This window comes from Mauremys reevesii, linkage group 3 (genome assembly GCF_016161935.1).
Source record: "Mauremys reevesii isolate NIE-2019 linkage group 3, ASM1616193v1, whole genome shotgun sequence".
In the NCBI taxonomy this organism is placed as follows: domain Eukaryota; kingdom Metazoa; phylum Chordata; order Testudines; family Geoemydidae; genus Mauremys; species Mauremys reevesii.
This window is the reverse complement of record NC_052625.1, coordinates 44,596,280-44,607,340: the sequence shown is the minus strand read 5'-3', so window position 1 is coordinate 44,607,340 and position 11,061 is coordinate 44,596,280. Positions and strand designations below refer to the sequence as shown.

Genomic DNA, 11,061 nt, shown 5'->3' with positions numbered 1-11,061 from the left:
TTAAATGAAAAACTGCTTTTCAACTAAAACAAAACCATTTTTATTTTGGTCAATGTTTTTGGGGGTGGAAGGGTTGTTTGGTTGTTTTAGAAAATTAAAAGAGAGGCCAAAACCAAAACCCAGAATATTATATTTTCAGCAAAAGTTTTCTGTTTTCAAAACCTACAGTTCATTAAATTAGTTTCCATACTTTTCACAAACCAAAAATGTTCAGGTTTCATTTTTTTCCACTGAAAAATGTTTGTGGAGTAATGGATCTAAAAAATGGTTTACTTTCCTGCCAAAATTTATTAACAACCAACTGTAGCTTTAAATACAAACATTTATTAATTAGAACTTTTGTGATGCAGTTAAGTGGCACAGGTAACCTCAGGTACACAGAAACTTGGTGGTGGAGTGTAAACACCAGGAGTCCCTCTTACACTATACTGCTGAATGGCTACATGGGGAAAAAAGGGGGTTAAGGCACAAAGCAAATTTAGAGTAAATATCAATGACTTTATGAAAGGGATACAAGAAAAAAATTATTTTAAATGATCAGACAATTGTCCTTCTCCCACAATAGGCTATACAGCGTACAGATCCCAGCAGAAGGAGAATAAATGATTCAATCATTTACTCTTTGAAAGAAAGCAGCCAGGAGGTTAACATAATGAAGCAAATTATCTTTAAGAAATTGGAAGCAGCTGCTCAGTTTCTCAGTGCTAATTCAAACTGTCATGGTGGCAGATAAATCCACGTACATGACAGATAGCATTTGACTTCAGTTAGTGGAAGTCAGTAGTTAGCAGCACTTGCTATAGCACAAGCATTTAATGTTCTCTGGTTGCTATGTAAATTAAAAGCAGCCTGAAAGACTGCCAAGAGAAACCTGACAGAGGAGAGGACTTGTTTCCCCCCCAGCAGGACCTGGAGTTGTGTGTGTTCTTTTTCTGTTTAACCTAATTTACATCTCTTTCAAGAGAACTGGAGTGGCAATGATCAAGCTAGGAAAAGTAATAGTGCAGAGAACCTGAGAGAGATTAAAAATGGAAAAAGCACTGGTAGACAAGGGTGCTAGAACAATTTGTGTAGAGGGGGTGCTGAGAGCCCTTGAACCAAACTGTAAAGCCTGCATAGGATAACCACTTCAAGCCAGGGGGTGCTCCAGCACCCCCTAGTTCCTGCATCTATGTGTAGAGTCAACCGGAGTTTAATTGACAGCATAAAGAAGCTGGCAATATTCGGGTCAGACTGAAATAATCACAGTAAACTTATACTTTACAATATGTGAACAAAACTTTATGATAACCATAGGTCCTAGGTTATCATTTCTCTTGGTTTGTGGGAATTAGGAGTTGAGGATACTAAGGAACCATCATGACCTAATTTTAAATGACAAACCCATGTAAATGTATTACAAAAAAAGTGCTATTTTGTGAAACTACTACAATAAGAGTGATTTAGGCCATGTCGACACTACCACTTATGTCAGTATAACTTATGCCACTCAGGGGTGTGAATAAGCCACTGCCCTGAGCGACATAAGTTACACCCACCTATGTGCCAGTGTGGACAGCGCTATGTTGGCAGGAGAACTTCTCCAGCCAACATAGCTGCCACCGCTTGTTGGAGGTGGATTATTTAAGGCAATGGGAGACCTCTCTCCTGTCAGGGTAGAGCAGCTCCATTAGAGATCTTGCAGCGGAGCTGCTGCGAGCTATTGATTGTAGCCATAGCCTATATCGAATCAAAAGGTAATCAAATATTACATTTCCCAGAAGAAAATTCTTCTTTGTTTTATAACACTGGGCTTTGCATGAATATACAGCATTTAAGTACATTTCAGGAAGTCAGCATTTATATATCCACTGTAATCAAAGAGGATGAACATTAAGCCCCACACCACTCCTCTGAGATAGGAAGCCTTATTACACCTATTTTGCTGATGGAGAAACTGAGGCATGGAGAAGTGAAGAAAGGTGACTCATGTAATACAGCAAGTTTGCAGCAGACCAGGGAACAGAACCCAGAAATGGCAAAACCCCATGTCCCATGATTCAGCTATTAAAGGACACTTTCTCCCCTTCAGGGAATGAGTCTTTAGTTATCCAATTTTTCTTTTTAATATTAAAAAAGAGAAATCAAGATATTGGCAGTGAGAATTTTATTGAAATAATTCCCTCCCATCCACAAATATCTGCCACTGATTAAATTGTATTTGGTTCACTACCTGAAGGAATTCACGACACTAGTAATCAGCCATTATCCTCGTTGGGCGGGGGGACGGATAACAAAAATACAAAAGATACATAATTCATAGAAAGCGTTCTTCTGCCTTAGAAACATTCAATGTTTCCCAGTCATACAGTGTTCTACAATGTCCATCTGAGGATTTTCAGGATGCTAAATCCTTCATCAAAATTCATCTCTAATGCTGAAATGTGGCTGATCCTCAGGTTTGAAGTTCTGATTGGGGCTGCCATCCTCATTCAGAATTCTTTGAGAAGTGTAGCCAACAATAGGATATTTGGCTTTGTACACATCATTGAAGATATCATCCAGGGATTTTAGCTCTTCTTCCGTGAGCCCTGTCTAAATGAAATATGGGCAAGAAAAAAATGGCAGGTATTTACATATGTCTTTATTTATGTTGATCATCTTAGCCTCGATGCCAGCCTTCAGGTTTAATTTGCAGGGCACAGAAAAAATGGAGGGTTTAAGTAATTGGCAATGGGTTATTTATCATAGAACCTGTCACTCCTAGGTCACTTATTCAAATTCAGCCCAGTAGTGACAAAGCCTGACATCCGCAGGTAAAGTGAGTTGTTGGCATCAATTCATTTCCAAAAAGCACCATCACAGTTGGCCCGTTTGGTATTCTCAGCAGAGACACCAAGGACTGACTTGGTCAGGGGAACTGAACTACACATTTTTAGATGCTGTCCCTCTAGACAGCTGTTAAAGTATGTTGATGGGGCAGCTGCTGCCCAAGTTCTCTGTTCTACTGATGGAGAAATTTATCGCTCTAGGGCTCTCAGTTTGGTAGCTTTCACCAGCCCTAAGTGCACTTTTCTTTATTTTAAATTTAAAGAGTAGCTAAAACCAACGTTAGAGGAAAATGTGTAAATCTGTATAATGGAAGGTGTCTCAATCAGATCAGAAGGGGTTAATGACATTTCTTGGAAGATAAACATTTTCCTTATTTATAGGATTGGGCTTTGCATAAATATACAGCAGGGGAATATATTTTAGGGAAGCCAAGATTGAAATTTTGCAAAAAAGGAATTAAACAAAACAATCCCATTTCTTACTGTGTCATGAGTGAGATCTTCCGGGTCAAGTGACATCTTTGCAACTCCTCGTGTTGAGTCCTTCCCAACAAGGGCGTTGTATGGGGCACCTTTTCCATAAAATTCTGTTCAAGGAGAGGAAATCTAGTAATGTTCAGACTACTGACAGTGAAAACAATGGGCCAGATTAAGCATCTGCTTATACCAGCATGAAAGGAGCCCATTATACTCCTAAATGAGCCCAAACCAAGGACTTGGATCTGAGTCCTTTTCCTCCTAAAATTTTGGTGACGTCTCAAGACAAACTAGCTTACCTGGACTAGTTCATGTGGCCTAAAATGGCAACTGCCTGTCTTCACTAAGACTGTAATACAGCTGCTGCGCAAGTTGTGTCTGTTCTACTGATGGAGAATTTCTCTCTCTAGGGCTCTCAGTTTCGTAGCTTTCACCAATCCCAAGTGCACTTTTTTTTTTTTTTATTTAGAGTAGCTAAAACCAACGTTAGAGGAAAATGTGTAAATCTGTATAATGGAAGGTGTCTCAATCAAGTCAAAAGGTATTATGGCATTTCTTAGAAAATGATAGGATAAGAAGAGGATCTGTTCTGTTCCAGACACAGAGGTCAGCATGAAAGGAGATGCGAAGCTGAGAGTGGGAGAAGGCAGCTTCAGAGGAGGAGGATTAGGAATTAAGAACAAAGAGTATGTTCTTTGTATTTAAATAGAGTTTGCAGTTTCCTAAAGGTTTAGGATGTTTAAGAAAAATGGGATAATGTGAAGGGGGAAAAAAACCCTGGGGAGAAGCCAACTCACCTTTTCCAGAAGTGACATCAAATACTACTCCCTTCACGGCCATGTAAATAGGCTGGCCCTCCTGGAAAGAAAGAGAGAAGCCAGACGGTGCTCAAAATAAAGCCATTGTGTGTACAGCACACTGAGGAGAGAATGAATCCCTTACTGGGTGTTCTCTAGCAACTTAAATCACGATCAATGCACACAAGATTCACAGCCTGGAGTTTTCATTCATCCCCAAATCAATTACATGCTGCAAAAAAATGAATAAAGATTTCTCTGTGGGTCTCTGGGCCGCAAGAAGCTGGTTTTCTATACCTCGCCATTGTGACTGCTGTCAGCTGCCAAACAGTCATGCATCCCTGTGTCAGCTGCTGGCACTATACAGTAAAGAGACCATATTCTGAGCCGAAGGCAGAGATGGGGGAAGGAACAGAGGCTGCAAAGCCTCCAGGTCACATTCAGGTTAGTGTACAAAAAAAATCAGTATTCATCATGTGATAATTACATGAATAATTTCCACTGGTATTCAGCGATGTGTAATTCAATGGTCTCTAGCTGTGATGCCAAGTTCTGAGTGTCTGCATTCTGAATACCATGTTGTACTTGGAGAAGATGTAGACTTCTGTTCTAACTATTGGAGCTTGTTTTCATTATTAGGACACCAAATACTAGTGGAATAGGTATGTTAAAGCCCTGTTTATTTCTGTGGTGCATCAGTGTGTCTCTTGCTCCCATAGATGATGATTCTTGAAATTCTTGGAATAAACACTGGTACTTGAAATAGACTATGAGAATCTTTATGGATTTAACCCCAGAAAATGATGAAAGTTCATGGAAGAAACTATTCTGTTTGGAATCTAGTAGTCAGACAATACACTTCCCCCTTCTGTGCCTTTTCTGGAGTCAGTTCATAATACTTGTTTGTTCCAAGATGATTAAGTAAATCATTCTGGAGGTGGATGTTTTCTGAGGTGAAAGGGTGTATGGCAGATGGTATTCTGCTTTGATCAAGAGGATAAAGCAAACACACGCACACACAAATCTGATCTTCTGCTGACATCTGTTTTGCTTAATAAACCATTGATTCCACTTTGTCTTCCCCTCAAAATCTATTTTCTCTGTCAATGAGGTGCTGGTTAGTGTTTTCTTAGTTTCTGGAGACAACCCCAAGGAGGCCAACCAGCAAGCGCTTCAGAGAAGAGATCTGTATAAATTTAGCAAAGGATTTTATCGTTTTGAATTTGTTAACTAAGATTTTTTTTCACCATAGAAAGCTAAAACTTCTGAAAATTGAATTCCTGTATTAATTCTATGATATTTTAAAAAACTGTCTGCATACTTGACTTAATGAGCTAGAAGAATACATTAAGGCAGGGTGGCCAACCTGTGGTTCCGGAGCTACATGCGGCTCTTCAGAAGTTAATATGCGGCTCCTTGTATAGACACTGACTCTGCGGCTGGAGCTACAGGCACCCCTGGCTCTGCCACAGGCTCTGCCACAGGCCCTCTCCCCCCCCCCCCCCCCGAGCCTGCTATGCCCTCGCTCCTACCCCTCCTGCCCCAGAGCCTTCTGCATGCCATGAAACAGCTGATTGGGAGGGAGGGGGAGACGCTAATCAGTGGGGCTGCCGGTTGGTGGGAGGAACTGGGAGCGTGGGGAGGGGGAGCTGATGAGGGGCTGCTGACATATTACTGTGGCTCTTTGGCAATGTACATTGGTAAATTCTGGCTCCTTCTCTGCCTCAGGTTGGCCACCCCTGCATTAAGGGAAGATTTTGAATCCATTGGCCTAAATGTTCTACCTGGCAGCAAGGATTAGAGTAGGATGAATACTTCATTTAATCCCTACACATCTCTGAAGGCTATGGAATTAGCTCAGTGAGAACAATAACTTTGTAAAGGGAAAGAATTTTCTTTGAGGATTACCTCATTGGAGGGATCACCACAGGTTTTGGAAGAATAAATAGGTAGCTGTGATTCTGTAAAATTTTGAGGCATCGGTAGTTATAGTGATAAGGGAGAGAGTATCAAAAGCTCCATATTCCAATATCCTAGTGAGCGGTTTGGTATTTATGGTGAAGCACATTCTACAGATCTCTAAAACTGAGGAACTGGCTGTAAACACTCAGATGAGAGAAGATATCTGGTATCTATTCTTTTTCCGCCAGGAAGGAAACAGGAAGAATATCCTGTTCTACCATTGTGGTGTTCATCCTGGGGAAAAGGGGAGATCTGACAAACAACTAGAGACTTTGGGCCCATTGCCTGATTATTTTGATGGTTCTCTTGAGCAGCCTGGGAGAAACTGAGCTGCTTAGATAGATGTTTAAGAACCTTAGATATCCTTGAAACTGATTGTACTATTTGTACACTGTGATTTGAAAAGGCATTTCTATTATTATGTATGCCTGAGAGGGGTAACTTGGTAACTCTCAAACAGGGCTATCTACAGAAGAGCTTCCACCAGTTGCACATTTTTGCTCTATTGTACACAGGGCCTATGCAGAAGAACTGGTTAGAGAAAGAAATTGGAGTCAGGAAACCTGGATTCTCTTCCAAACTATTCACTGTTTGACTTTCAGCAAGTCACTTACTCACATTTGTTTAGTGTTTTGAAAACTCTGGATGAAAGATACTTGCAAATTATTATCATAATAATTATGCTTTCTTTCCTCCTTCTCTAAAATACTTTAAAATAGCGCTAGGAAGAAAAAAAATATTACTTCAGAAATATTGGTGTAATTCACACACACGCTTAGTTGAGAGTTAAAGTTGTCAATAGATATCTATTTAATCTCATTTTTAGTTTAAAATAAAGTCAGGGGGTTAAGATCCCAGTAGAAATCTTATCTTTACTCCTTAGCCTCTCCATCATCCCCATCCTAACCTTCAACTGTGAGTAACAGATGCCCAGGATCTCAGCGAAAAATTCTAGCCTGCAAACTGTTAATATACCATTAAACAGCTGTGACCAGACTTCTAAAGTGCCAGCATCTAGCAGATCCTACTGAAATCCATCAATGGGAGTTTTGAGGAGCCAAGCTATTTTGAAAATCAGGCCAATAAAGAACCAGACTCTGCTCCGCTTTCACAGTACAGGATGAGACCAAAACATGTAGTTACATCCATGGCTGACAGCTGACTGTTTCTGCTAGGCTTATTCAGTCTTTACCTTACTGATTGTAACCATCAATTGCCATACTATCTATCAGTTCCTTCCCATTAATAGATTGATCACTAACTTTTAACTTGCCTTGTTGATGGTTCACTTACTGACCATATTACCTAATCTCACCAACCTCTGCCTCCTTTGTCATGCCTCCTTTTGTCCCCACATTCCACTCCGCTTCTCTTTCTCCCACTACAGTCTGATCCCCTCTACGGTTCTCATGCACCCAACACAACAATCTTCTTCCACCCCCAGCTCTGCCCTCACCATCCACTATTAACCTCCTCTCCAACTCTCTTGACAATAAGGAGAGAGAAAAGAAACTTTAATTTTGCACTAAGCCATATTAATTTGTTAAACTATATGTGGAAATATCAAGATGCATGCAAAAGATAACAAAGGATTATCATTTTGTAATCCTTGTTCTCCCTTCCCCCAAACCTCCTCCAATGTCATTACTTATGCTATTTCTAAATGTAGATTGTAAGCCTGTTAAGCAGTATCCTGTAATTCTGCAGCTGTATGTAAAGATCCATGTACTCCTCCTAAGGCCCTGTATAAATCCGATCACCCTGAACTTTATAGCTGTCACTATATAACACACCCCAATTACTCAGAACTTCATTGCATGAGTACAAATAGAAGTTAGATCCTCCTGCTCCAAAATCATAGGCCCTTATTATATGGGCTAAAAGGGAATCGCAATAAGTTGTTAAAAATTTAGGACCTATGACACATACTTGAGCAGTTCTATTGTTACCTAGTAGAGAGCAATGGTACATATACACACTAGCCAGCTCATTACAAAAACAATATCCTAGTGAGCGGTTTGGTATTTATGGTGAAGCACATTCTACAGATCTCTAAAACTGAGGAACTGGCTGTAAACACTCAGATGAGAGAAGAGGTCATATTAGCCTCTGCATATGATCCATAAGAGCTTGCCATGCCCACCATCCCAGAGTGTGCTTGTCTTCACTGCAAAATTTTAACTCGAGTATTGTCCCATCCACACATACAGACTCTTAGTACGAGGGCTGTAGTGCTTTTAATTCTTATAGGCCAACCTGCCCAGTGACACAGACCAAATCTCAAGCTAGCACAACACATCAGCTGCTAACAACCATTCTGTAATGTGGATGCAGGCTAACACCTTTTTCCATCTGCTTTAGTCACTTCTCTGACCACATGAGGTGTGGTTCCCTCATCTTCACTATAAATTACACATCCTCGTAAGGCAGGTCTTGGATCTTGTATACATATAAACTGGAAGCGTGTGTGTTGAGTGGGGGGAACAGAGTGCAGGCGATATCTCCATATAACAAAAGATCATACCAATGCGATTCAGATGTGCAATGGGGAAGACTTGTGTTTCTTTCACGGGACAAGAAGTGGTGTTCTTCCACTGGTAAGGAACAGAGTTAAGGTTGAGTTGTAGCCTTAACTGAAAGTGTCCAGACTGTCAGATGTTTGTCATTGTAACTGCAGTGTTCTAATGTCCTGGCATGCACAAGTTGGTTTCTTTTATCACTGTCTCCTCGTTTGTTTCCCAACAATGTTTTTAGTCTGAGAGTGGTGACCATGCTCCCCATTTGGAGAGAGCTGATTAGACAGCTCCAGTGTGCGATGACACTTGGTCTCCTTTGAGATGAAAAGTTTTTAAATATCTAGGAGAGAGATGGAAGAGTTGGCATCAAACTGCTCCAGACACAGCAGGGGTCTGGCTAGTTTCTGGTGGGGGTGTCACGCATCTGGTAGTAACAACAAAACAACAACTCCACCCATCTCCGCAGGGGGCAGTGCCCTCTGCCCATGCAGCAGCGCCCTTCCCCCACCTGACCATGCCCCCAGGGGCCGGCGCCCCCCGTACCTCCTGCCCGCTGTATCTGGCCAGCTCGGACTCGGTGAAGAGCCGCACGGGGGTGGGGGCCGGGGCCGGCTTGAAGCGCAGCTGCTGCTGCTCCGCCAGAGCGGCCACGGCGGCCAGGCAGCCCAGCGCCAGGGCAAGCAGCCGCCCGGGCCCACCGGCCATGGTGCAGCGCAGGCGGCCAGGCAGCTCCGGGGCGGCGCCAGGGCCTGCGAGGCGGGATCCGGGCTGGCTGTGGGCGGCATCAGCCCCTTCGGGGAAACACCCTCCGTCCGCCCCGCCCCTTCAGCTGCCCCTGGCCCTGCCCAGCTCCGCCCGATCACCCCTCGCCCCCCAGCTCTGCAGCTCCCCCGCCCCGCAACACCCCCAGCTCCCTGCAAACCAGCCACCCCCCCGTCCCCTGCACCGCAACACCCCGGCTCCTGCAAACCAACCACCCCCGTCCCCTGCACCGCAACACCCCGGGCTCCTGCAAACCAGCCACCCCCACCGTCCCTCGCACCGCACCACCCCGGCTCCCTGCAAACCAACCACCACCCCCCGTCCACAGCACCCCAACACCCCCCGCACCCTGCAAACCAACCACCCCGCCATCCCCCGCCCCGCAACACCCCGGCTCCTGCAAACCAACCACCCCGCCATCCCCTGCACCGCAACACCCCAGCTCCTGCAAACCAACCACCCCGTCCCCTGCACCGCAACACCCCAGCTCCTGCAAACCAACCACCCCCCATCCCCGCACCGCAACACCCCAGTTCCTGCAAACCAACCACCCTCCCATCCCCTGCACCGCAACACCCCCAGGTCCCTGCAAACCAACCACCCCTCCCATCCCCCGCACCGCAACACCCCCAGCTCCGTGCAAACCAACCACCCCTCCCATCCCCTGCACCGCAACACCCCCAGCTCCCTGCAAACCAACCACCCCTCCCATCCCCCGCACCGCAACACCCCCGGCTCCCTGCAAACCAACCACCCCTCCCATCCCCTGCACCGCAACACCCCCAGTTCCCTGCAAACCAACCACCCCTCCCATCCCCTGCACCGCAACACCCCCAGCTCCCTGCAAACCCACCGCCCCTCCCATCCCCCGCACCGCAACACCCCCTGCTCCGTGCAAACCAACCACCCCTCCATCCCCCGCACTGCAACACCCCCAGTTCCCTGCAAACCAACCACCCCTCCCATCCCCTGCACCGCAACACCCCCAGCTCCCTGCAAACCAACCACCTCCTCCCGTCCCCCGCACAGCAACACGCCCGGCTCCTGCAAACCAACCACCCCGCCATCCCCGCACTGCAACACCCCAGTTCCTGCAAACCAACCACCCTCCCATCCCCTGCACCGCAACACCCCAGCTCCTGCAAACCAACCACCCTCCCATCCCCTGCACCGCAACACCCCAGCTCCTGCAAACCAACCACCACCCCGTCCCTGCACCGCAACACCCCGGCTCCTGCAAACCAACCACCACCCCGTCCCTGCACCGCAACACCCCCAGCTCCTGCAAACCAACCACCCCTCCCATCCCCTGCACCGCAACACCCCCGGCTCCCTGCAAACCAGCCACCCCTCCCATCCCCCGCACCGCAACACCCCTTTCACCTGCCCCAGCTCCCCCCATCACCCCTCCCCTTCCCTACACGAGCCCTGCAGCTCCCCAACCACCTCATCTCCTCTGCCCCACACCACCCACATACCACCCCATCCCCTCAAGTCCCCTGCCCTACACCACCCCACCTCCCCCACTCCTACGCCTCCTGCAGCCCCAAACCACCTCATCCCCTCACCTCCACAGCCCCACACCCACCCCAACTTCCTTCAAACCAACCTCCACTCCTTCATCTCCCTACCCCACACCACACCACCCTTTCACCTGCCCCAGCTCCCCCCAAACCACGCCACCCTCATCTCACCCTGCCCCACACCTTCCCCTACTACACAGCATCCCCAAGTCCT

At 45.9% G+C, this 11,061-nt stretch overlaps 1 protein-coding gene across 1 annotated transcript; it reads right to left on the bottom strand.

Moving 5' to 3' along the window:
- Positions 1 to 268: 268 nt before the first annotated feature.
- NENF (neudesin neurotrophic factor) lies at positions 269 to 9,346 on the bottom strand. The gene is made up of 4 exons (XM_039529433.1): positions 9,106 to 9,346; positions 4,085 to 4,145; positions 3,294 to 3,397; positions 269 to 2,574 (listed from the first exon to the last, which is right to left on the bottom strand). The coding sequence occupies exons 1-4, from the start codon at positions 9,265 to 9,267 to the stop codon at positions 2,398 to 2,400; spliced, it is 504 nt and encodes a 167-aa protein (XP_039385367.1). The 5' UTR covers positions 9,268 to 9,346; the 3' UTR covers positions 269 to 2,397.
- Between the last annotated feature and the right edge of the window lie 1,715 nt (positions 9,347 to 11,061).

Coding starts and splice junctions, on each gene's coding strand:
- NENF (XM_039529433.1), bottom strand. CDS start 9,267: ATGGCCGGTGGGCCCGGGCGGCTGCTTGCCCTGGCGCTGGGCTGCCTG. Junction 4,146..9,105: donor CCAGATACAGCGGGCAGGAG/GTACGGGGGGCG, acceptor CTTTCTTTCCAG/GAGGGCCAGCCTATTTACAT. Junction 2,575..3,293: donor AAGATCTCACTCATGACACA/GTAAGAAATGGG, acceptor TATTTCATTTAG/ACAGGGCTCACGGAAGAAGA.